At 53.2% G+C, this 24545-nt stretch overlaps 1 protein-coding gene across 1 annotated transcript; it reads right to left on the bottom strand.

Annotated features, from left to right (window-relative positions):
• Positions 1 to 1657: 1657 nt before the first annotated feature.
• On the bottom strand, positions 1658 to 24497 carry IGHMBP2 (immunoglobulin mu DNA binding protein 2). The gene is made up of 15 exons (XM_059848623.1): positions 24402 to 24497; positions 23701 to 23870; positions 23267 to 23459; positions 22655 to 22752; positions 18128 to 18291; positions 17201 to 17401; positions 15403 to 15550; positions 13527 to 13701; positions 8778 to 8960; positions 8242 to 8360; positions 7196 to 7290; positions 6787 to 6910; positions 4024 to 4875; positions 3469 to 3641; positions 1658 to 2113 (listed from the first exon to the last, which is right to left on the bottom strand). The coding sequence occupies exons 1-15, from the start codon at positions 24473 to 24475 to the stop codon at positions 1916 to 1918; spliced, it is 2967 nt and encodes a 988-aa protein (XP_059704606.1). The 5' UTR covers positions 24476 to 24497; the 3' UTR covers positions 1658 to 1915.
• Positions 24498 to 24545: the final 48 nt, after the last annotated feature.

The following is a 24545-nucleotide window of genomic DNA, read 5'->3' as shown; positions in this document are numbered from 1 at the left end:
GGACTTGGGCTGTGATTTACCCTATAACTCGTTATATCCAAGATCTGGGCATAGAGAGGAACATCTTGGCCTTGTGACCCAAGGCGGGTGGGAAAAGTCCCTAATTTTGTAATTTTTAAGCCCAACTCCTGTTTCAGAAGGAAGCCTGTGTGGCTCCTGTCTGCTGGTGGGCTCTGGCCCAAGCCAGGTTTGGGATTTTTGGGGAGCTAATTCTCATTCTGGTTTATGGAGGGTGATGGAGCCCCTCGTGGCACAGGCTGGAGAGCAGAGGAGGCACTGGGGCCACATCCCTCCTTGCCTGGAGCCTTGGCTTTTCCCTGCCTGCAGGATGCTGGTGGGAAGTCAGGCTGGGAAATCTGGGTGTGTCTGGGACCCTGTGCCATGGAATTGGCATCATTGGATGAGCATGGGCTGGGATGTGGCTGCTTGGATGATCTCAGCAGGGGAAAAGGTGTGAATGAGCCATTTATCTGTTTTTCCCTGATTAAAATGAACTCCCAAGGTGAGTTATCCCCTGGGCTGATGGCACTTTTCCCTCCCCATCTGTCCTGCCTGACCTTCCCTTTGGGACATGGCTGTGATGTCCCTGTTCCATCATGCCCCTCTGCTCTGGCTCCTCCCCCTGCCCATCTCCACTCACTGGTGCCCAGATTCCCTTGTCCCACACTTCCTCCTCCCCACCTCTCCCGGTCCCACCGGCTGCCAGGGGAGCCAGTGCCATCCCTTCATGGGTGATGGACAGCACGAAGGCATGAGTCAAGCACAGAGGGGTTTGAAGGATGAGGTTTTCTGAAAGATGAGGAAGTTTTTGTGGGAAGTTGTTCACAGCCAGTACTCACAGCCCACGAGGTTTGGGGGAAAATTTGCTTATTAACTATTCCAGCCAAGTATTTGAGAAGAGATGGACACAGAAATCCTTGGCTGTCTGGCAGCTCCTCCTAACTGCTGAGCTTTACTTGGGATGAGGTGAGTGACTTCCACAGGTGGTGGAATCTGTGATGTTTAGCCCCAAAAGGATGGGGAACGTGTGGGTTAGGCATTTTTATAGTGCTCCTCTCCAGCCATTCCTATTTGGAGGCACCTCTGCACATTCTCCTTCACTTTGGGGACAATAAATGCTGCTGGAGTCATTTTGGGGGTGGGATGGATGGACCCTGTGTGAAGGATTAGGAAAGGGTCCAGGATGGACACAAGGCTCCCTCCCATCTGCAAAGCTCATATGGCTGTACCTGCTGTCACTATGGGCTTTCCCAGTGGGAATCAGCCTCCAAGGAGCTCTGTGGGAAGGGCAGGACAGCTCTGGGAAGGAACAGGCAGCAGTGAGGAGGGAGACCTCCCAGTAACACAGGAAGGCTCTCCCAAGGAAATGGTTCCATGTGCTGGAGCAGCTCCTCGTGGTGCCAACACAGTTTCCCATCCCTATTCCCATCCCCAGGCACACCTGGAGCAGGGCTGAGTCCCTGGCTCAGGTGGGGAGGGAATGGCTGCAGTGTGGACAGGCTGGCTCCCTCCAGCTCTGAGCAGAACCACAGGATTGCTGGGCTGGGACACATCCATTTCCTCAGCCATCCTCCCTGGAGCACAGGGTCACCCAGGGTTTTCCATGCCTCCCACGTTCCTGTTCCCGGGCATCCATCATGTGCTGCCGCAGGAACAATTGTGACAGTGACAGCTTTGGATGTTTAATGCCCGTTTTACCAGCGTGCCCTGGCCCCTGAGCACATCCATCACCGTGTCCATATGGATAACCAGGACAATGTAGCAGCTCTCCATCCCCTGCACCTCGGGAAGGCTCCCAGCTCCAGGTTTCCCCCCCAAAATGGAGCCCCCTATTCCACCCAGACCCAGCACAGCAGCTTTGCCCCGGGGGGGCTGAGCTGTGGCTTTGAGGTTAAAAAAGCAGGATTCAGGTCCCTCATTTCTCCTTGTCTTTCTTTTTGCCCTTCCTCTGGCTCGTCAGCTCACTGAGCTTCTGGTCCAGGCGCCGCTGGAGGTGGGCTCGCCTGGCGGGATCCAGGGATTTGTCCTTGGAGCCGCTGCCGGGGTACAGGATCCCCTCCCGGCTGATCCGCTGCCGGGCCTGCGCCTTGGCCTTGTCCCCACAGCCATGCACCTGGGGAGAGAACAGGCACTGGGACACGGATCACCCACCTGGGAGCCAGGGGCTGCCGCTCCTTGAGCCCAGAATTCCTTTTGGGCCTGCTCTGCATCTCCCTAAAATCATCTCCCATCATTTACAGCCATTATTATCACTGCATTATATATTATTATATTATTGTGCTGTTATATTGCTTTATATACTTACATATTTTTATAATTTCAACTCATTATTTTACTATCATTGTTTACTATTTATTCTATGTATTTTCATTTTATTTTATTTACTTTCATTTTATATTTAGACTCTCTATTTTTATAGATTTATTCTTATACTTATTGTTTAAAATTAGTAATTAATATTTAGTATTCTGTGTTTCATTAAATCATTTTTTATAGCTCCTCTCACACAGAATGAAATATAAAGATCCAGGCCCTGGGCTCTGAACAGCAGGTAAATCATCCTTTGGGATGGTTCAAGTGGCTCCTTTTACCTCATTTCCCATGAACTGGGAAAGGAGTTTTGGGGAATGGGAGACCTTTTCTAGCCATGAATCTGCTGCTTTTAATGAGCCAAGTCCAACACTGGAATAATCTCTCGCAGGTGAGATCCTAAAATCTGATCCCTTTTCTTGGCCCATCCCAAAGTCATTTATGTTTCCATGGAGTGAGGTCCCAGCCTGTTCCCTCAGATCTGTGACAGCGCTTCCCAGGGCTGACATGGATTTGAATCCCTGCAATTGTTGGAGCCTTGTCACAATTCAGCAGGGAGAGGCCATTCTGCAGGGAATAAATCTCCATCCCCCTGGATGTGAGTGACCATAAATACAACTATTCCTTGCCATGGAAACAGATAGCTCTTGACAGAGGGAAAAGCTTGCCAAGGATTTATGGGGCTGCTGAGCTCCTGGGGCTTCCAGAGGGTGAGGAACAAGGACACAGGGAATTCTGAATTGCTGGCCAGGCAGCACTGCACCGCGCCTGTCCTGTCCCCAGGATGCAGAGACAATCTGCAAAGGGCTGGGATCATCCTCAGAATGAAGAGGGAATGTGCAAAGGGCTGGGAATTGAGTCCAGGCTCACTTGAGCCTGAAACTTGTGCTTCTCCATTTCTGCTTTCTGCCTCACTTTATCCATGCAGAGTATAAGAGCCAGAAAATGGTAAAGAAGAGCACAAAATGAGAGGAAAATAGAAAAGCCCTCAGGAAGAGGTGAGCAGAGGCCAGGTGTCAGCACCTGCCAGCCCTGTGTACCTGAGCTCAGCACAGGCTCTGACAGGGAGGGCTCTGCTCAAACTCCCTGCAAGGAACCCCTGCCTAGGGAGCCCTACAGGGAAAATTCCCAGGCTAAGCCCATCCTGCCCCTCCTTACCTCGGGGATGTGGTGGCTGAGGCAGAAGAGCCGCTGGCAGTGGGGGCAGAGCTGGCCCAGGGTGGTGACAGAGGCCTTGCAGCGGGGGAAGCCACAGGTCCTGTCAGCTTCGATGGCAGCAGAGATCAGAGCGTCAAAATCCTCTCCGGCCACGCTCCCGATCGCCGGCTTTCCTGGGAAAGGTGAGCACACACCTGGATTGGGGCCTGGAACAAACCCACCCTCCTGCAGCCACAGGGCAGCCTCTGCCTTTACATCCTTCAGTGTGGGTAGGTACTCCCCTCAGCTCCTCTCCCTACTCTTGGGAGCCTCCCTTGTGATTCCTGAGACTCTCCTGGGAAAGGGTCTCCAGTGTTTTACCTCTGACTTAAGGAATGTGCCTCCATGTATCCAAACCCCTCTATCTGGATGCTGCAGCCAGTTCCCACCTCCCTGCAGCTTTCCAAGAGCCACATGCTCCATGCCCAAGTCCCACAGTCTGGAGCAAACCCACCGCCATTAAGATCCATTCAAGGAAGAGCATTAATTGAGCCGGTTAAAAAAAGCTTCACCCACCTTTGGCTTCACTCTTGTCCTTTTTCCTTCTGCCACTCCTGGGCTCCTGCACCTTCCTGGCTGCCTCCTCCCGCCTGGCTTTCTCCCTCTGGACTCTCTCCAGGTGCAGGGATTTCAAGTCCACTTTCTCCGAGCCCTTGCTGCTTTCCCCCAGCTCCGCAGGGTCAGGGGTGTTCCCATGGGAATGCTGGGGCTCGGGAAGGGGCTCGGAGGGCAGCGGGGGCTCGGGAAGGGGCTCAGAGGGCAGCGGGGGCTCGGGAAGGGGCTCGGAGGGCAGTGGGGGCTGCTTGGGGAGTCTCTTGCGGACACTGATGTACCTGTCCCGGCCCTCCCCGGAGCTCAGGTGCTGCAGCCCGTACTCCTCTGCCAGCACGTGGACCAGCATCCGCTCGTGGGAATTCAGGGATGTTGGGAAATCCAGCTGTGCCTCGCTGCTCGCCAAGAAGGCCACCAGCATGGCCCTGAACCTGTCCCCACCCTCCTTTGACCCTGAGCCCTCCCTCCCAGCTGCGGCAGCGCTCGGGGAGCTCCGTGCTCCCAGTTTCTGGCTCCCTGCTCTGGCTGTTGCCGCCTTGAGCTTCCCAGCCGGAGCCGGCCGTGCTTTGGGGCCCGGTGCTTTGGGGCCCTGCTGGCGCTGGGCCCCGCCCTTCCCAGGGTAGTTTTGGGGCACGAGATCATCCAGGTACTCGAAGGCGGAGCGCACGAGGCCGTGCTGGGCCAGGTGGTCCAGCAGGCGCTGCAGGAAGGGACGGCTGCCCACGGTGTGGCTGTCACACACCACGGCCACCTGGCGCCGCGCCCGCGTCACCGCCACGTTGATCCGCCGCTCCTCGGCCAGGAAGCCCACCTCACCTGGGAAAACAGGAGGGAACGGATGCCAGAGGGGACAGGGACCCTGTTAGGTAGGGGGACCCTACCCCCTCCAAGTAGGGGTTTGGTCCAAGGGATCCAAGGATTTATTGGCTGGAGGGTGAGATTTGACATTTATGGAGCTCTGCTCACAGCTGTTCCTCTTCCTACCTGTGTTGTACAGGTTCCACACTGAGCTCCTGGGGTTGGGAAGAGGATGGAAGGCACATGGAAAGGGGAAATACCTCCTCGCCTGGCCCACGACACAAGCTCAGCTTGGAGCTGGGAGCAAACACAAGAGGGAGCAGCGTGGAAAAGGCTCACCTTGCAACAGAGGAGGGACTGCAGGTAAAGAGCTCCCCCCATCCTACAGAGCTCTCCCCTGCTCCCAAATTCCCTGAGGTCTGTAGGAACAGCCATTTGGGAGGTTTCGCTCTGCTCACAGACAGCATGAGAGCCGGCAGTGCTGGGATGACTCAGGCAGGATCAGGCAGCGAGAGCGGAGCGTGGGTGGCTGCGAGCTCCCAGCTCCAGGGAACAGCGAGGAGGCCAGGCAGGAAGAGATTAATGCCTCTGCCAGAGCAGTGCCCAGCCTGGCTCTGCCTCAGCAGCCTCTTCTGTGCTGCCTTTGAGGGACAGCCTGAAGGGGAGCCCCTCTCCCTGCTCTGCAGCTCGGGAAACAATTCCCAGCTTCTCTGATGATGTTTAACCCAGCTGCAGGGTTAATCCAACTCCCTTGAATCCTGGAATGGTTTGGGTTGGGAAGGACCTTAAGGCCCATCCAGTTCCACCACCTCCCAGGGATACCTTCCATTATCCCAGACTCCAAGCCCTGTCCAACCTGGCCTTGGACATTTCCAGGGATGGGGCAGCCATAGCTTCTCAAGGCAACCTGTGCCAGGGCCTCAGCACCCTCACAGGGGAAAATTTCCTCTTAAATGAAGGTTTCCTGCTGGATCAGGAATGGCTGCAGAGGGACAGGTCAAAAAGAAGCCTCCCTGTGTTCCCAGGAAAGCAATTCCTGCCCCACACCTGAGTTTTGGCCTCTCCCAGTGCAGGAGAAGGGGCTGTGGGACATTCACCCTCCCAGGGCTACCAGCTCCCACCAGCACAGGGGTGAGTCACTCCTGGATCAGGACTATTCTTAGTGCTGTCCCCACCTCCATTCTCCCCACAAGGCTGCTTTTCCTCCTCTAGGCTTGGAAAAAGAGGCACCTCCTCCTTCCAGGCATATTTCCCCCCCTTTTTTCCCCTTCCAGCCCTCAGCATTTCACCTCCACCAGCACAGGCAGGGCCACAGGACTGTGGGTTTGCAAAGGGAATTGATCCCAGCATGGAACAGAGGTGATCACACGGCAATCCTGCCGAGCCAGCTCCATCAAACCTTTCAGCTCCCTACACAGGAGCCTTGTGCCTCCAGGGCAGCTGCTTTTTTCCAGCTATTAACTTCCTCTGCAGCTGCTGATAGCAAAGAACTTGATTTTCTGCTCTAGATTTTGCTCCCAAAAGCAGCATTTTCCTTGCATGGCTTGGGATGCCAGCTCCTGCTCACTTTCTGCAGGGAACTCACCCAAAATGGGCTCAAAACTCAAGAAATTACCCCCCAACTCCCCTAAATGTGGGGCTAATGGGATGTGACATTCTTAAGGCCCTGGTTTAAATAATTTCTGAGGCCTCAAGGGCCTGGGAACCTTCAAACTGAGCAGTCCTAGACCTGCTGTAGCACAGGAGTTTCCTCTGCAGCCCTGACAGCACATATATTCATTAATTAAACAAAAAAGCCTGAAAAGGGAGGGTTTGCCAGTAAATCCATCCAGAGCCAAGTGTTACAGCACTGCAATTAAACCACAGCACTTGGCTACACGACTTCCTCCCCATTCCCAGGGGAGCAATGCTCCAGCAGCCAGGTCTTACCTTTCCTGTTGGATCTGACAAAGGACAGGATCACTGCCTCCTTCTCCCTTCCCTGGAAACCATCCACTGATTTGATTTCCAGCTCGGGGTGGCTGTGGCAAAGGTGCTGTCGGAGCATGTCCACCTGAGAAACAGGCCAAGGGTAGCTTTTAAAGGAAATACATGGGTGAAAAGGATTCAAATGGCAGGGTTTTGGGGGCAATCCCTCCCTCCCAAACCCACAAGGATGAGCACTGGCATCTCCTGAGGCTGTGAGTGCAACACCTAACTAACAGCTTCTCCCTCCAAGCTGCTCAAAGGGGCAGGAGTTGGTCCCAAATGCCGGTTAAATTTGGCTCTGCAGCTCTCTGGGGTCTTGTGCTGCTCTGTGTGCAGGGACAGGGGGGATGTCAGGACAGGGACAGCTCACCTGGAGGTTGTAGGGGGCCACCACGGCGATGTCCTTGGCCTTCACACCAGCGTCCACCAAGGCCTGGATGTGCATCCCCACCAGCTGGACCTCCCCTGGGACAGGAACAGAGCGTGACAGGGGACAGAGGCCACAGGAATGTGCCCACCTCCCCCAAAACAGGAGGAAAGGCTGCCATTAAATGGTTATCCAAAATGGTGCCTGGTTCAGAGGGATCTAAGGGGAAAAATTAAATCTTATATGAATTATTTCATGGTTCATTGGCTGGGCTTCTGCTTTGCAGCAAAACACAGCAATAAACATCAAGATTCTGCAGTGAGCTGTGCCAAAAGGCTGCCTCCCAAATTTGGGGAGATGTGCCTCTAATCCTCTGCTCCAAATCCCTGAGTTCTCTCAGACCAGGCTTTTTGGCTCTCCACAAGGGAACAAGAGCCTGTTGTGTTCAGCAGGGCTCTGGGAATGGTGCATGGAAAAATGAGGCACTCAAATGATGGTGGGGGTCAAACAGAAGGTAAAAGATATTTAAACTGGTAAAAACTGCCCTTGTGTTTTCCAGCCTGACTTTACACTCAAGCTCTGTAATTAAATCCACTTTTTCAGGTGAAAAGCAGCAGAACTCGATGTCCTAGGAAAATCTATGCAGAAGAACCAGACAGGATTTCATGGAATGAACAGAGGACTGGGAGGTAATTCTGAGCCTTATAAACAGCCTTCCCAAAACATGCCTGTGCTCTGCCTGCTGCTATTTGCCCTTCCTTGGTGTAAAGCACCTCCACAGGGATTCTCCACTCTGTCCCAGCCCTCAGCACAGAGAAATGTCCTTGCAAGGAGACATGGCAGCAGGAGAGGCCACCCACAAGCTGGATGCTGTCTCCAGAGCTCCAACACAGCTCAGAGTCCCTGGAGGTTGAGGATTTATGGAGGGAAGATCTCTCAGCTAAGCAAGGCTCTCTGGGACCCCACCTTCCCCAGGGAGACATCTCTGGGACGTGGCCAAGCCAGTGGTGGGCTGAGCACCTCAGTCCATCCATTCTGGCCGATGGTACCTGGATTCCCCTTGGACTGTTCATCCTCCACTTCCAGCTCAAACAGGCCACAGCCAGCGGTGTCTATGAGCAACAAGGGAATGCTGGTCTCTTCTGTGTCAGAGACACCTGGCAGGTCCCTGCACAAGGTATGTGGGAAAGGGCCAGTTACCAGTGCTGCTGTTACAGCAAAGTCCACTCAAGCTCTTCCCCATTCCTGGAAGAGCCAGGCTGGAGGGGATATGGAGCAGTCCGGTCTAGTGGAAGGTGTCCCTGCCTGTGGCATGGGACTGGGTGGGCTTCCAACCTTCCAACCCAAACCATTCTGGGATTCCATGATTATCATAGCAAAGGAAGACACAGAAGACAACTCTGCATCACTTCTGGTTACAGAGCAAAAAGGACAAACTCCCCCAGTAATGTCTCCTCGATGAAACAACGGCTGAAACAAAAACACTGCCCCAGCCTCAGGAGGAGAGGAAAACTCCGCAGGGAAGGGACAAACGGGGATGAAAAGGACATTTCAGCTCCTGCAGCAGCAGAGAGCAGGAACCCACCTGAGCAGGTGCTGTGCCACGGAGGGGTGTGCACTGAGCCGGCCGCCGTAGAGCTCCGAGGACGCCCATTCCATGATGTGCCGGTGCATGCGGTACTGCACCGTCAGCATCCGCACCGCCCGCTCCCCGTAGTGCCCCGCCAGCCGCTCCATCAGGCTCAGGGACAGCCCCTCGGCCGCCGCCCTGCACGGAGAAGCACCTCCGAGTGGGAGTGTCCATCCCCCAGGGACGGCCCAGGGCGGATGGGGCTCAGCCAGCCCCTCCCGACACGTGCGGTGCTGAGGGTGTCAGTGCGAATGCTCGGGGAGCAGCCGCACTCCAGCCCTGCTCAGAGCCTTCGTCTGGCTCCCCCGGGGTGGCACTGTCCCCTCTGTTCCAGCTGGGTGCCAACAGTGCTGTCTGTCAGACCCTCAGGGACAGACTCAGACATCAGAGAAGCTTGGACACAGATCCTGCCCCTGTAATTCAAGCAATGCCAACAGTATGGCCTCGGGAGTCACCACCCCTGGAGGTGTTCAAGGAACAACTGGATGTGGAACTCAGTGCTCTGGTCTGGCTGACAAGGTGGGGATTGATCACAGGATGGACTCGGTGTTCCTGGAGCTCATTCTCAACCTTGGTGATTCCATGATTCTATGATCCATTAGTGTAAGGCTACACTGGTGTTACTGCAAGGTCAGCCACACCATCAGCATCAACCATTGCAACAGGATCAGAGCTCCACCCCAAATTTTGGAATGCCTGGTGCTCACACAGCCAACCCTTGCTGCTTTCATCAAGACCCCTGCTGCTCCAGCATTTCCATCCCTCCCTGGCTGCTCACCCTGGACTAAGGCACGGACGCACTGCACTCGTTGCTTCTTCACCCACTAAATCCCCATCACACCCAGCAGCACCCCTTGTTCATATATGTGGCACAAATGAATCAAATTCCTACAGAATTCAGCCTTTCAGGAGCCTGTTTGCTTCCTCCTGGCCTCACAGATTGGGAGGCACTATCTGAGGAAGAAGGATGGAAGTCGTTGCCCTTGGATTTTGTGAGCGTATGGCGATTTTTCATACTGAGGCTGACACTGAGAGTGCTGGTGGCTGCCAGACACAAGGAAGCAGCACGAAGATGATGGAATGATGGCAGGAACAGCTCAGGAAAACGCTTTCCATCAAGCTCTGGGGCACAGCACACATCTAATCCCTGCCAGGGGAATTCCAGCGCTACACGGCCCCACAGCGAGCGCATTGTTGTGGCACCAGCCAGCCCTGCCACGCTCACCACAGGCACTTGGGAAATGTGACAAGAGACTGCCAAGTCATTAAACCTGCAGAAGGGACAATTAAGGACAAATCTTTCCATGAAGCTGGGCCTGATTAGCGCTCCTCCTTGCTGAATCATAGGATCCAGCATGCAGACAAAAAAAGGGGAATAACCTCTGGATGGACAGGGCAGCAGGATGTGGGAGGCAGCAGTTTGCCAGAGGGGGGCTGGGGTACACGGGATGAGGGGACACAGCAAGATGTGGGGTTGGGGGATGCATTCCAGTCATCAGGAATTAACTTGATTCTCCCAGCTCTGTTCTGCCCACGGAGCCTGGATCTCCTGGACAGGAAGGAAATTGAGCAGGGAGAGCTGTTGGCACTCAGGTGCAAGCACACGCCTGAAACAGCCATTAAAGCTCAGAGTAAGCCTCAGGAATGAGGCTGTTCCCTACCCTTCCAGCAGCATTCCCACCGCAGGGATCCACAGGAGGTTATATGCTGAATTAATAATGAGGAATTAATCTGCTCAGGAATATTTCACCTGTTAATAATTTTCTGTTATTTTACCACTCAATTAATTCCTATGGTGGTTGATTTCTCTGCCAACAAAATCCTGAGTGCCCTGAGCAGATGTTTTTTGCTTATTGATTGCTTTAGAGAAACAAAATTGGGATAAGAAGTTGGACAGACAGAACCATGCATGGGATGCTTGGGAATATCTACTTTAAAGTACCTAAATTACAGCTGGGAAAGGCAGAATTCCCAAACCCAGCCGACAGCAAGCAGGATTTGTAGCTCACATGGTTTCACCTTGTTTTGCCTGCAGGAAATGCTGTGCTTGGCCAGCCTGCCCTGTACGTGTCCAGAATGATCAGTACTAGGAGAAAACGAGGAACTGTTTCCCATGGAAGGCTGGAGCTGTGTCTTCAGCCAAGGCATATTTTTTCTTATCCATCCCTGAGACAGGAGATGCTGGTGTGACTGATCCAGTGCAGTACACACTGGATTTGGCTGGAAAAGCCTGGAGAAGGAGGTCACTGTGGTTTCCCACCTCAGGAACTCCACATTAACAGAGTTAATATGTGCCTCAGGACATTCCAGCTGTGGAGGCTACCAGAGAAACCCAAGGCCTGGCACTTCAGTGACAAAGTGAAAGGAAGCCCATTCAGACCTGCCATGGGAATCAGCACATGGATTTGGGGTGGTGAAGACATCCAGACTGACCACAGACAGACAAAATGGCAAAATATCCCTGTGTTTGTTGAGAGCAAGAGGTTTGATAAGCATCTGCCAGTATCTGAGGGGAGTAAAACCAAATTAATACATCAGAGCCCTGATGTGGAGACAAATTAATCAGGAAAAGGATGGAATGAGGGCTCCAACAAGGCAAACAAATGTTCCTGACAGACTGCAGGGAGTGCCCTGGCATGGAGATGCCCACAGGGACAAGGACAAATTGGAGGAAGAGGATCTCCAAGGTGGAAGCTGCTGCCTGTGAGCCTGGGCTGGAGCTGCTGAGGGAGAATTGGAGGGGGCTGGAATTTGCCAGCATGGACTGGAAGGTGGTGTGTGCCCTTGCATCCTGGGACAGCTCCAGTGTGTCAGAAAGCAGGGAAGAGGAGCCTTCAGACCCTCTGTCAAACATTCCCTAGGCCTCAAAGGGTCACTGCTGGTAGGAACAGGTAAATGCTGATTCCATGGAGGAACAAGCAGGCACCAGGAAGGTGGATAGAGTCCCACAGCATTCCTGCTGGACCGAGGCTTCCTGCCTGAGCAGGGCTGACTTCTCCTGCTGTAGTAACAGCCGAGCCTCCTGCCAGCCTGGATTCATCCCAGATCACTTCAGACCCTTCCCCATGGCCCCAAAAATAGAAGCCCACCCACTCCAGGCCCGCTGTCATCAATGGAGAAGGGGAAGGTGGGCGGAAGGGTTGGAGTCCTCTGCATGAATCATCCCTGGAAATAGCTCCTTGCTTCCCCTGAACCACAGAGAAGCTGGCAGGTGATTTGGGGCCTTTGTGGGAGCTCTGGAAATACCCACGGAAGGAGGTGGAAGGGATTTGCCACTGTTCTGCTTCCAGGGCCTGCAGGGAATGTGGAAAGCCCAGAACGGGGCTCTCCAGCATCCCATTTATTTTCATCACAGTTGTTCAAGCTGGAAAAGATCTTTAAGATCATGGAGTCTGATGTTCCCCCAGCACTGCCAAGGCCACCAAGTCTGATGGAGAGAAAAGCACAACTCCTCAAGCAGGAGCAGGAGGAGATCCAGGAGGAGCTTTTTGCCGCCAGCTCCAGCCAAGGCTCCTGGCAGCAGCCACCGCGACAGAGCAGAAAAAAAGCAGCTGCTACAATGTTTCTGGAGTGAAGAAAAACTGCTTTTGTCTCAAAAGAGGGAGCCAAAAGTGCCACCAGCTGAGTGTCAGCCCCATTCCAGATAAGAGAGCTGGGATTTTTACTGTGTTTTGCCCTTAATCTGACAGTCTGGGGAAAAGCCAAGCTGAGGCTGCTGAGGTGGATCCAGCTGGATGGGCACTATGGAGCATTATGGAGCTCTCATGAAGTTTTTCTGGGGGAAAAGAGGAACTTTATGCACCACTCACAGAAAATAACAACTCTGAAATTAGAAGGACCAAATGGCCAATTTCTTCTTGCTACCAACAAGACACTACTTCAAAAAGTGCCTTGCTTGGAAATCCAGGCAAGGAAAGCCAGCCTGCAAATTCACAGGGAATAAACAACAGGAGACCAAGAATGGAGGGCTCTGGAGAGGCTTTTGGAGCTCACCAGCCTGAACACTTCCAGGCAGTTGAGCATGTGTTTATCACCTGCCAAGATCTGCAGAACAGCAAGCTTTTGGGCATCTGAGAGAGGTAAAATGAGAGGATGCTGCAGCCCCTGAATGTTGTCTCACTATCTCTTGGCCATGTGCTGGGAGCTGCTGCCTGCCTTGGAATTTTCATTTCCTGTGTTCAAAATCCAAGTGAGGTGGCAGATCCGTGTCTTGTTCATTATTTTCTGGAAGCAGGAGAGGATGTTTATGAAGTCAGGCCTATTTCTCTGCTTCTGTGGTTCAGTAATTCCAGATCTCGAGCTGCCTAAACCAGATAAACATAAGCACATTTATGTTCTAAATTACTCAAAGAGTCCTCAGTACTCTTTGCAGCATCCCCCTGGATGCACAGGCAATTTGCACTATCCACAGATCTTTTTCACTAACTGTTCTTATTATCCACGTTGTAGGGACTGGGAGGTTTTATAATCCCTGAGGTGTGTGATAATGCAGCATCTCACTGGGCCAATTCACATATTAATACATTAAATAAATAAAAGTGGAAACCACAGAAGCAGAATTAAAGGAAATACTTGGATTAGCCTGAGGATGAGCCCAAATGCATTCCACAGAGCCTGCAGGCAGTACAGATCTCTATCATGAAATGTCTCCAGTCACCAGGATTCAGAAGCTGCAAAAAGAACGGGAGGATCCAGGATTTTTACCTGTGGGAGATGATGGTGGGGGGCAGCTGCTTGTGATCCCCAGCCAGGATGCACTTGGGAGCCTTGAGCAGAGGGATCCAGCAGCTGGCTTCCAGAGCCTGGGCACACTCATCAATCACCACCAGGTCAAAGTGGGTTTCGGGCAGCAGCTTCAGGGGGCCGTCCGAGGAAGCACCTGGTGGAAGGAGAAGGTTCCCAAGTGAGCAGGGGAGAAAGGAAGAGTGAGGGACCTGCTCTGGCAACAAACCTCACAAGCTGTAATAGTGATAGAGGCAAGTGAAAGAATGTTTCTTTGCAGAGATGTAGGAACTCAGCCCTGCCAAACACATATCCACTGATATGTGTAAGTCAGGATTGTTTTTGCCAGCTCCTCTTTGTCCTTTTTTCCCCTGGCATCTGGGCCCAGAAGCTTCCAAGTATCTTTGGGAACAGCAGTGAAGCCCAGGTGCCAAAGACAACAATATGCTCCAGTGCTTCATCTGGAGCAGAGCAAGGAACACCCACCTTCCTGCTGCCTCCCAATGCCAACAAAACCCCTCATCCCCAGCACTCAGAGGGTGAGGGACTGGGCATGGTGAGTTACCTGCCTGGTAACTGAGGGACACCCTGAGAGGGGGAGATGGGCTGACTCTGCTCCTCCTCGTGGCACTGGGAAGAGGGAAAGGAGACTGGAACAAGACAGCCACATCAAGAGCTAATTTTTAACATCAGAAGTCCATTTGTAACATTTGTCTCCTTACAGACATCCAGCTCTAACCCAGACCTACTGATACTGATCCATACATTGATCAGAAATCTGAATTCCAGGGGCATCCAAGTCTCCCTGCAGTTCACAAAGAAGAAGGATGCAAAAGGAGGGAGGGCAGGGTGAAGAAGCCAGTCTCCCACACCAGGGGATTTTTATTTACAGAAAGGTTTTTTCCAAAGCTCTCGTGCTATTGCAGCTCTGAGAGCGGGGATTTGGCTTTGCCACTGTAAATCCTGCTGCCTCTGCATCACTTCAGACATTCCAGTTTGCAACCAAAGACACTGTTCTCCTTCCAGAACTGTTTTCCAGCCTGGTGAGCTGTACAGTCATAACTCGATTTTTGCCACTTCCCCAGCTGGCTGGGAAGCTCCAGTTCCAGGGAGAATCACAGCTGATCAACAAAACCACCAGTTTTACTGGGAGAAGGAAATCTCCCCCTTTCTTTCAGGCAAGTAAAAAGAAGTGAGAGGCCAAATCCCAGTGACTAAGACATGGAAGGATTTATCTGTCCACTAACCTTCACTGCAGTAACTTGCTGTTTTATGACCTAAAATTATTCATGTTTCCTTTCAACAAATGATCCTTGAGCAAGATCCTTGATCTGAAGATTTTAAGTGAGTATGAAAAACCTGAGCCAGTAAAGCCCTTCCACACATGCCAAACCTTCCCAGCTGCAGATATCTGATGGACACCTGGACCTGCTCCCTAAAATCCTGTGTCACATCACATGGGTGAGTGCAGAAACAGCCACATGCAGCCTGGGAGCAGGCTCTGGAAACACGTGTTGGGTTTCATCAGTCCTGGCAAGGGTCCATGCAGGGAAGCAATCCCATGTGATTTATGCAATGGGGAGCAGATTGCACACCTCCAGCAGCACTTGTTTACTCACTGCACTCCCAGCTCCTACTCAGAGCTATCAGGGGCCCTTCCAGATCCATCTTCTGTGCTCAACAACATCCTGGGCTACAGTGGAAGCTGGAAGAATCTCACTGGGGAGGGGTTTGGGAGACTTTGCTGAGCTCCCAGGAGCTGGGAGCAAGTGTCCCAGCCATGCCAGGACAGCTGCCTTGCAGAGCACCTGGTTTACCTGGCAAAGGAAGGGAAAACAGGAGCAGGAGGATCTCACACCTGTGTTGGTGGCAAGGACAATGCTGGCCTGGCTGAGGGCTGCAGCCATGGCAGCCTCTTCTCTCTCCTTCAGCTCCTTCCTCAGGGTCTTGATCTCACCCAGAAAATGGCTTCGCTCTCCCTTGTCTTGGGATTTTTTGGTTTTTGCCTAAAAAACAGAAAAATTTGGATAGAGCCAACTGCTGTCACTCAGTTCTGGCCATGTCTATGGCCAGCCAAAGCATCTGGGAGGGAGGAATGGCTGGGAAGAGGGGTCTTGTTCCCCTGCTGGGGGAAAAGGCTGCAGACAGAAGCTCTTATATGCAGCCAAAAGAGTAAGACAGGCTGGTTCCTACAGTCATACCATGGATGGATGGATGCATTTTCCAGGGTCCAACATAGATCAGCTCAGCCCTCTGCTTTGGCTAAATTCATGGGTATTTAAAACTCTGAAATCTCCATGTATCTGACAAGTGTCATCAAAATGGACTCAGGAATTCCAGGTGTGGGATCACTGGCCCTGAGGATGAGGTCAGTGTGGATGTCACCCATTCCTAGTTAGGGATTAGGAATATCAACTCTAATCATCCCCACCTGCCTCACGTGAGCTCTCTCATCCCCTCATTGGTCTGGGAGTCTATTTAAGGCCAGGTCATGGAGTGAGCCTGGTTTCTTTCCTGGGTTCCCTGCCTCATCTTCCTGGACTGCTCCCTGATCCTGCTCAGCATCCCTGGATCTGTGCTGCATTTTGTTCTCAGGTACTGTGGGGCTGAAACCCTGCTGGGGCAAGGAGTATCCAGAGGCTGAGGTCCTGGGAATCTCAGAGCCAGGTGAGGGAAGGAGGCACAAAGAGGTAGGAAATGCCTCAAGGTTTGAATTTCTGTTACTACTCCTTCTGTGGGCTGAGGGGAAGGGAAGGAGAGAGAAAAGTCAAAACATGGAGCTGCCAAGGGAGAAATTGTTCCAGGGAAAAGTAGGGAATGTGGCAGTGGAGAAACATAGGCAGGAGGAAGAAAAGATGGGTCAGGACCTTGGAGATGAGCTCTCTGCAGCCAAGGACAGCTTCTGTGACACACTCCTCCCAAGGACATGAAAGTGAAAATTAATCACCAGACAGAAAAATGGAAAATAAATTAAGAAGAAAAGGAAAAAAAAAAAGCTTTTGGGCAGTGCTGCCACCAGAAAAGGGAAGGAAAAGAACCTAATTAGCATTAGCATCAAATCCTTACCCCAAGTACCGGAGCTACGCTGTAAGAGAATGTTAGGAAAATTAGGGTGAGAAAGAAGAAATTAAGGATGCATTTTAAAAATGTGCTCTGCTTTCTACTTGAGGTGGCTGAGAGTGGGAGGGAGTATCAGGACAGGCAGACAGCTTGTTAGGAAGTGAATTAATGATGGGAATGTTTCCCTGGTAAAGAGGAGGGCACGGATCAGGGCAGACGGGTGATGTGAGGGGCAGCAGCTCCCCACACAGCAGCAGGGACTGGAATTTTCCCACCTCCATGAGGGATTCAGGCAGGAGGAGTTCTGCCCTCCAGCACATGAAGATCAGAGAATTCCAAAATAGTCTGGGTTACAAGGGACTTTATGGATCATCTCCTAAGGGCAGGGACACCTTCCACTACCCCAGGCTGCTCCAAGCCCTGTCCAGCCTGGCCTTGGATCCTTCCAGGAATGGAGCAGCCACAGCTTCTCTGAGACACCCACTCCAGGGCCTCCCCACCCTCCCAGGGAAGAACTTCCCCCCGGTATCTGCCCTTCTCATGGGATCACCCCAGCCAGCACACACCGCCCTCCCCCCCCCCGCAGGGCCTCTCACCCAGGCGTGGTCGATGTCCCTCCTGATGTCAGCCACGATGTGGGCGTTGTCCCCGCGGGCCAGCACGGCGTCCAGGGAGTGCTGCTGGATGGGCTGGAGCAGGCGGGCGGGGTGGCCCAGCCGCAGCAGCCGCGCCCTGCAGCCAGCCAGCCGCTCCACCAGGTTATCCACGGCCACGTTGGACGGGGCACAGCACAGCACCTGCGGGGACAAACACGGCCTTGGCACCTCCGAGGGCACCCACGGGCTGGGGCAGGGGGTGTCTGAGCAGGAAGGAGCAGAGAGAGGGAGACCAGCATGATTCTGTCGGGAATACAGCACTGGCATCACCGCAGGTAAATCCCTCCTTGCTTTGCAGCACCTCTGCAGGGCCCCCAGTGAACCCCAAACCTGAGCTCTGTCAGCACCTCCTTACAGCTGGTGGGAAGTCCCTGGTCCCTGCAAGCCAAGCCAGGCTCTGGACTAGCACAGATCCAACAGGAGCTGCTCCAGCTGCCACAAAGCCCAGGAGTGTGTGAAATAATCACAGAAACCTGAAACGGTTTGAGTGGGATCTTAAAGCCCATCCAGCACCCTCCTGTCATGGGCAGGGACACCTTCCACTATGCCAGGTTGCTCCAAGCCCCATCCAGCCTGGCCTTGGACACTTCCAGGGATGGGCCAGCAACAGCTTCTCTGGGCAACCTATGCCAGGGCCCCTCCACCCTCACAGGGAAGGATTTCTTCCCAATATCCAGCCTCAATTTCCCCTCTTCCCATTTGAAGCCATTTCCATTTGTGGTACAACCCCAGTTCCTAATGAAGAATCCCTGTAAAGCTCCCTCCCACGTCTGGAAGGCTGCTCTGAGGCCTTCACACAAGGAGAGGTGGTCATTGGTGGCCACCTGAGGTGGTCCCTGTCACCAGAGCCCTGGCAGTGAGCCTCACCTTCAGGCCCTGCTGCACAGCCTGCAGGATGATCTCCACCAGGGTCGTGGTTTTCCCTGTGCCTGGAGGCCCGTGGATGATGGCCAGCTCCCTCTGAGCCAGGGAGAAGGACACAGCTTCCCTCTGAGACTCATCCAGGCAGGCATTGAGGAACTCCAGAGGCTCTGGGGAGACAGCAGGAGAGTCACTGGGACCTCAGCCCCAGCTGGGAAGAGGCTGAGAAGCACAAATCCAGAAATACACGGCGCTCTCTGCAATCCACTTGATAATGAGGTGAACCTTGGGAGGAAAGCACTGAGGGGGCTGGAAGACCCCCAGAAGGTAAAAATAAACTTTTTATGCTTCCAAAACAAACAGGCTCCCTCCTCATCCTGCATCCATGCTTCCCCACCCCCTCCCCAGCCCTGACACTTGACCTTCAGCAAGTCAGTGCTTGAATTTAAGAGGCATTTAGCTTCCCCAGCATCAAACAGGTAGGTTTTCCTTGTTCTGGAAGGAGCTCTGGGTTTGTTTTGCAGGAGAACCAGCACCTTTAGTGAAATCTTCAATGAAAATTGGGGAGGAGGTAGCAGATCTGGCAAACAAATCCCTGCCAGTGAACAAATCCAGTGCAGCACCAGTGAAAAATCAGAAAAACCTACAGAGCCTCTGAGCATAACAGAGCAGCCCTGTGGTGGTCAGCCAAGACTGGGAATGAAGGCAGGAAAAGGTACAAAGAACAATTTAAATTATAAAACTGAGATTCATTTCTGCTTTAATAAGGGAGGAAAAAAGAGAAGAGAATATGCAAATTGCATTAGAAGAGAATTGGTTTCACTGCAGAGACTGAATTCTCAAAAGCTGCTTTTTAACCTTCCAGATTGATCTCATTTAGGCCCAAATTTATTCACATCCCCCCCTTAATCCTAATGCTAATCTCCCTGTTCATTATGGGAGTTAATTACAGCAGGGATGATGACTCATTACACCGAGGTTTCCCGAAAATAACGTTCCCACAAAAGCTTATATAAGACACATCTCTGGGCATCCTTCCCTGCTGGGCATCATGTGCTTCATCCCTCCCTTTGCATTAAGGGCTGGATTAAAACCATGGCAGTCTCTTCTGGTTTTAGGCAGGTGAACCTGTGGCTTTTGAAGCAGCCACCACCAAATGAGGTTAAATCAAAGATACTCATTGAGAAGGTGATGATGAAGAGAGAAATGGGGCTGAAGGTGCTTTTTGCTGTCACCCAGCCTCTTGGTTCATATGTAAATTTTGGGTGAGTGTGTTAATGACTAAGACAACACCAGGAAGCATCCCATGGGCTGGGGAAAACGCAGGAATAACTTCAAACCCAAGAGGCTTTTCCCACAGTGAGGAACAGCTGGGATGTGGGAGTCATTGATGCTTCCTTGCTCAAGGATGAGCCAAGGAGCTTCTCCAGGCCTGTGCCCACCCTCATCCCTCCCAACCACAGGCTGCCAGGAGCTCCTGTGTGGGAAGGCTGGCAGTGTGCTTCTCCTGGGTTGGCCACACTGATAGGGAGCTGGGGAAGAGCATCTTAGGGGATGCTGCAGCTCCTCCAAACTCTTCTCCCTGCAGCAGCTGGGCTCCAGGTATCCTCACCTGAAGAAATCCCTGGAATGTGTCTTGCTGGTGACCAGGTAGTTGTGCCCTGATGCACAACTCCATTTATTAGTGTTGAAAACCAAATTTCCTTGGCCATCCAGGCTGATGCCCCAACATTCCCAGGGACTGAGATGCTTTTCTGCACAGTTCCAGCAGCTCTGGTGAGGCAGGGGGTTGGGGGGTGATATCCAGGCCTGGGGGTCTTTGCACCACAAATGGATGGAAACAGCCCTTCCTGGGAGGAAGAGCCCAGGTTTTCCAGAGCTGGAAGCTCTTTCCAGGGTATATTTCTGACCAAGAGCAATTCAGACCCCCACCCCCAGCAGCTCCTCCCTGATATAACCTCACTGCAGCCAACGCTGCTGGACAAAATCCAGCTGGGTACTTCAGCCTGGATCAGAACTTCCCCTGTTCTCCAGAGGAAATACCTAGCAGCTGAGTTGTCTGGACTCTTTGTCTTCCCCAAGAATCTCAGAGGCCTCTCCATGGCCTCTGTGATGACAAGAGGTGTCACAGGGCAGAGGGATGAGGACCACTTCAGGATATTTCTGCAAGTGACTTGTTCCAAAAAGCCAAGAAAGTCTCGCTGGAAATCCCTGGTGCTTCCCCAGTGCTCTGCTGCCAGGTTGGCTTTTTCTGGGGATGTTTCTGCCTTTTCACCAGGATTGCTTCTTTCCCTTTACAAATGTTTTGACAGCCATGGGCAGAGTTGGACATGAGCCAGGCCTTCTGGAGCAAGGAACAAAAAGGATCATTCCTGACTTTCTCCAGCCCAGGAGCACAGGAGAGAGCTGGCAGCTATCACCAACCTGCACAGGTACAGCAGAATCTGCTTTCCAAAGGGAAAAGGGACATGTCCCTCTTGGATGGCCAGGAGGACTACAGCAAGCAGAGCAATGCTGGCCTCTGCTGGCAAGAAAAGCCTCTCCACTCCCCCCCCCACCCCATTCCCAAAACATAGGGGTGCAGGGATCCCACAGGGATGCTGGGAGCAGGGGAGGATTGTTCGGAGGAAATTTCAGGTGTGGAAGCTCCAGCAGGGCCACGGGTACAGATCAAAGTGGAAGGGAGACAGAGAGAGCATTTTTGATGGGTGAGCACCTGGATTCTGCTTCCCAGGGAGTCTGATAAGGGCAAAATCCCTGCTCAGTTCTGCCCTTTCTGGAAAAGTTGTTCTCCCACTTGGAGCCTTCCTGCAGGCAGCAAGGTGAGGTGTGGAAGTGCTTTGTGCCAGTCCCAATTGTCACTGCAGGTCCCAGCTACCCACTGGAGATCCCTTCTTCTCCTTTTGACTATTCCTTAGGTTATTCTTCCCACAGCCTGCCCCATGTTTTTGTTTTATGCCAAGGGTATTTATTGTTGCATATTTAAGTGTTTTGAAAGGACTTGGGCTTTGATGTGCTGTGCTGTGCTGCTGCTGTCTGGTAATTAATTACTGAAATGCACAGCGGTGTCAGAACCCACATACAAGATTCCCTGATTGAAAAATTAGGATTCTCATCTTGTCCCCCACAAAAAACAAAAATCAGATTCAGTCTTCTGCTGCCACACATTGCACCTGCTGGAGAGGATTTTGCCTTGTCTCCCAGCTGTGGCTCCCTGGTTTCTGAGGGAAGTGAGCTTGTCTGGCATCCCTGAGCAGTGTTGACACAGATGTGTGTCTAGACAGCCAATTTCAGGAGCTGTCCAGGGCTTATTGACTCAGCCTGCTGCTGATGGGTTTGTTTGAAACCAGGTAATGGATGGGATGAGACAGATCCCCAAAGAAACCAGGCTAATGGGTGCGTGGTCATGGAAGGAGAGGCTCTGACATGGAAAAGCTGCCTGAGTGCTGTGAAGTTGCCTGGCAGAGCCCTTCAGGTCGGGGCAGGCCTATTCCAAGTTATTATCCCTTAATTCCTGGCTGGTACAACATCTCTCTAGGTGGGGAGAAGGCAACTCTGAAGGGAGGAGGTAGCTGCAAGGCCTTTGAGTTCATATTGTACCTCCTCTGTCTGTCTAACGTGCCTCCATCTACCCATCAATATTCCCAGTGCTGAGCAGATGGAAAATTCATCTCTGCTCAGCCTGGCACAGCTGGGGGATGTGGTGAAAAGGAGCTTTCCTTCATTAGAGGCACTTCTGCTCCCTTTAGGGGTAAAAGCACTGTTAAGGAAAGTTGATTGATTAAAATTTAATTATTTTATTTAATATTAAAACCTTGAGTGCACCAAGGTCCCCAGGCAGCCAAAGGGCTAAAAGGTTTGACTCAGACTGGGATCAGTGCTTAGAGAAATGGGGACAGGACTCATTAGCACCCATTTTTTGTCCCTGGCACATCCTATCAGAAGTCAAGCCTGGCTGGAGAGTATGGGAGAGAGGCAAATCATGGTGGGCAGCCAATCCAGGACTCCAAGGAAGACAAACAGTGCAGAGGGCTGTGGAGGGGAGGAGAAGGGGCAGAAGCCTGGCAGGGATGGATGGCACGAGGGGGGAGAGCAGCTCTGAGCTCTGTACATAGCTTAGGGCTGAGGGTGGGCTGTGTCTCAGTCCCTGATTTTTGCACCCTTCCCTTCTGCCAAGGGATAATATCCATTGGCAGGAGTTGATATGTGACACAGCTGCAGATCAGAGGCTTTACTCTCCCCAAAAGGTGAAGCTGTGTAATTTGATCTTTGTTTATTCCAAAGAAGCATAACAGAGTGGATGCAACTTATATCCAAGATTTTGTCCAGGTTCTTTCCATGAGGAAAGTGTGCCCAGTACAGACCAGTATGAACACAATGCTACCAGTTTCAGCACCACTGATGACTCGCATTGAACACTGGGGTCTTTTCTGGAGCATGTGTGGATAAAAACAGGGATCAGAGCGATTTGTGTTCTTGTGGGCATTTCCCAAGGATGGCCCATCAAACCTGATATAAAAAAAGGATCCTTACTTGTTTCAGGGAATGCCCTGGGAGGAGAGGCAAAGAAGAGGACGTCGATGAGGTCAGAAGCTGGGCCACCCCGGTACTGCTTGAGTGCAGTTAGAGCTCTGCCAAAGAAGGGAAGGTCCAGGTTACAGGCACAGCAGGAATTCTTTGCAGACTCTCAAGTGGCCACAGATGGGCTGTGAGTAAGGTCTGAACTATTGCAAAGCTGAACAGTGCTACCCCACAAGACTAATCCCACACAATGCCTGCATCTCCCAACCCTTGCACACACACCCCTGTGCTGGTCAAGCTTCCACTTCCCATTGTCCCTGTTTGGTTCAGCCAAATGTGCTTTTTTGGGATGTTTATCCAGCAAGGAGCTGTTCACTCCTCCTGCCAGGATGGAAAAGGCCCTACACAGAACCCAGAGCGTTCCAGAGGCAAAGCAACAGGACCACAACACAGCCAGGAGAGGGAAAGGGAAGAGCAGGACCAGCCACCAGGTGGGTCAACTGAGGCTGTTGTGAGACTCTAGAATGACAAATCCAAACTGGGAAGGGACTGGGAAGAGCTTTTCCAGACTAAACTTGGCACTCCTCCTCCTGCTGGGCAGAGTGAGCTGGGGTGAGCCCTCACCTTTTGAGCCTGTTGTAGGTGACATCGTTGGCCAGCTTGAGCAGGCGGAAGGAGCGCTCGTGGTCCACGGCCAGCTCCCCATCCCGGGCCTCCTCCAGGGCCACTGTCACCGCCTTGGGGGTGACACGTGTCACTATGCCCGTGCACAGCGGGTCCCCCTGCCCAGCCGACTCATAGAGCCCCACGATGTCCCCTGCAGAGGTTGGAAGGGAGAGAGTGAGGTGGGGCAAATGTGTCACTGTCCAGGCCAGCTGTGGTTGCCCCATCCCTGGAAGTGTCCAAGGCCAGGCTGGATGGGGCTTGGAGCACCCTGGGCTAGGGAAAGGTGTCCCTGCCCATGGCAGAGGGTGGGACTGGGTGGGCTTTAAGGGCCTTTCCAACCCAAACCATTCTAGGCTGTATGATCTCTTTGGAAAGACAGGAGTGTCACTGACCAGGCCCAAAGCTGTTGGAGGGCAGCTCAGTGTCCGAGTCCTGCTTCCTGGGCTGGAATGTCACGAGGAGACGCCCGTAGAGGCCGGTTCTCTGGCTGCTGACCTGGAGCTTGAGCAAGCAGACGCCTCTCCGCTGCAATTCCTTCAGGGAGACACTCTCCTGCCATGCCCTGGGAACCACACACAGGGGGAAATACCATGGGATAAGGCTGAGGGTCACAGCTCCAGGGGACAGAGCGGAATGACCTTAGCCTGGCACCTCCATCCTCCTGGCTGGGTAAGTGTCTGTGCCCCCAGCGAGGCCATCTAAGAGGGTGACTTGGTCCTGTGGGGGTAAGCCCAGCAGGATTCCCTGTGGATCAGAGCCCTGTGGGCCGGGGTTCCTATAGGGTGGGCTGGTTAGAACGGTGGGACTCCAGCAGCGCTCCCACGGGTGACACGAGGGTTTCCTAGAGGAGACAGGGGGTCCCAGGAGAGGACCTCTCGGGGTTTCCATAGGTGACAGCGGGTCCCAGAGGGTCCCTCTGTGTTCCCCAGGGGTGACAGCGGGTCCCAGCTGAGGGTCCCTCTGCGTTCCCCAGGGGTGACAGCGCTCCCCTGCCCCCCCAGACGCACGTGTCCCCGGCTGCGGCCGCCCCGTGACCCGCCGGCGGCCGGTGCCGTGTCCCCGGCGGTCGGTGCCGGTGCCCAGTGTGCCGCACCTGCTCTGGGCCAGCTCGGCCTCCCGCTCGTCCCGCAGCAGCCCCAGGTGCCGCTCCGCCGCCTCGGCCGCCATGGCCCCACGGCCGCGAGGCCCCGCCCCCTGCGCGCTCCTGGCCCCGCCCCCTGCGCGCTCCGGGCCCCGC

Source organism: Haemorhous mexicanus, chromosome 6, assembly GCF_027477595.1.
Source record: "Haemorhous mexicanus isolate bHaeMex1 chromosome 6, bHaeMex1.pri, whole genome shotgun sequence".
In the NCBI taxonomy this organism is placed as follows: Eukaryota; Metazoa; Chordata; class Aves; order Passeriformes; family Fringillidae; genus Haemorhous; species Haemorhous mexicanus.
This window is presented reverse-complemented; position numbering and strand designations above follow the sequence as displayed.

Bases quoted from the DNA above. Each gene is read 5' to 3' on its own strand.
- IGHMBP2 (XM_059848623.1), bottom strand. From the start codon at position 24,475: ATGGCGGCCGAGGCGGCGGAGCGGCACCTGGGGCTGCTGCGGGACGAG. The intron at 6,911-7,195 runs GTGAGCTGTCCC...CCTGTTTCTCAG, and splicing joins TGGCCCCCTACAACCTCCAG to GTGGACATGCTCCGACAGCA. The intron at 4,876-6,786 runs GTAAGACCTGGC...CTGTTTTCCCAG, and splicing joins TGTCAGATCCAACAGGAAAG to GTGAGGTGGGCTTCCTGGCC.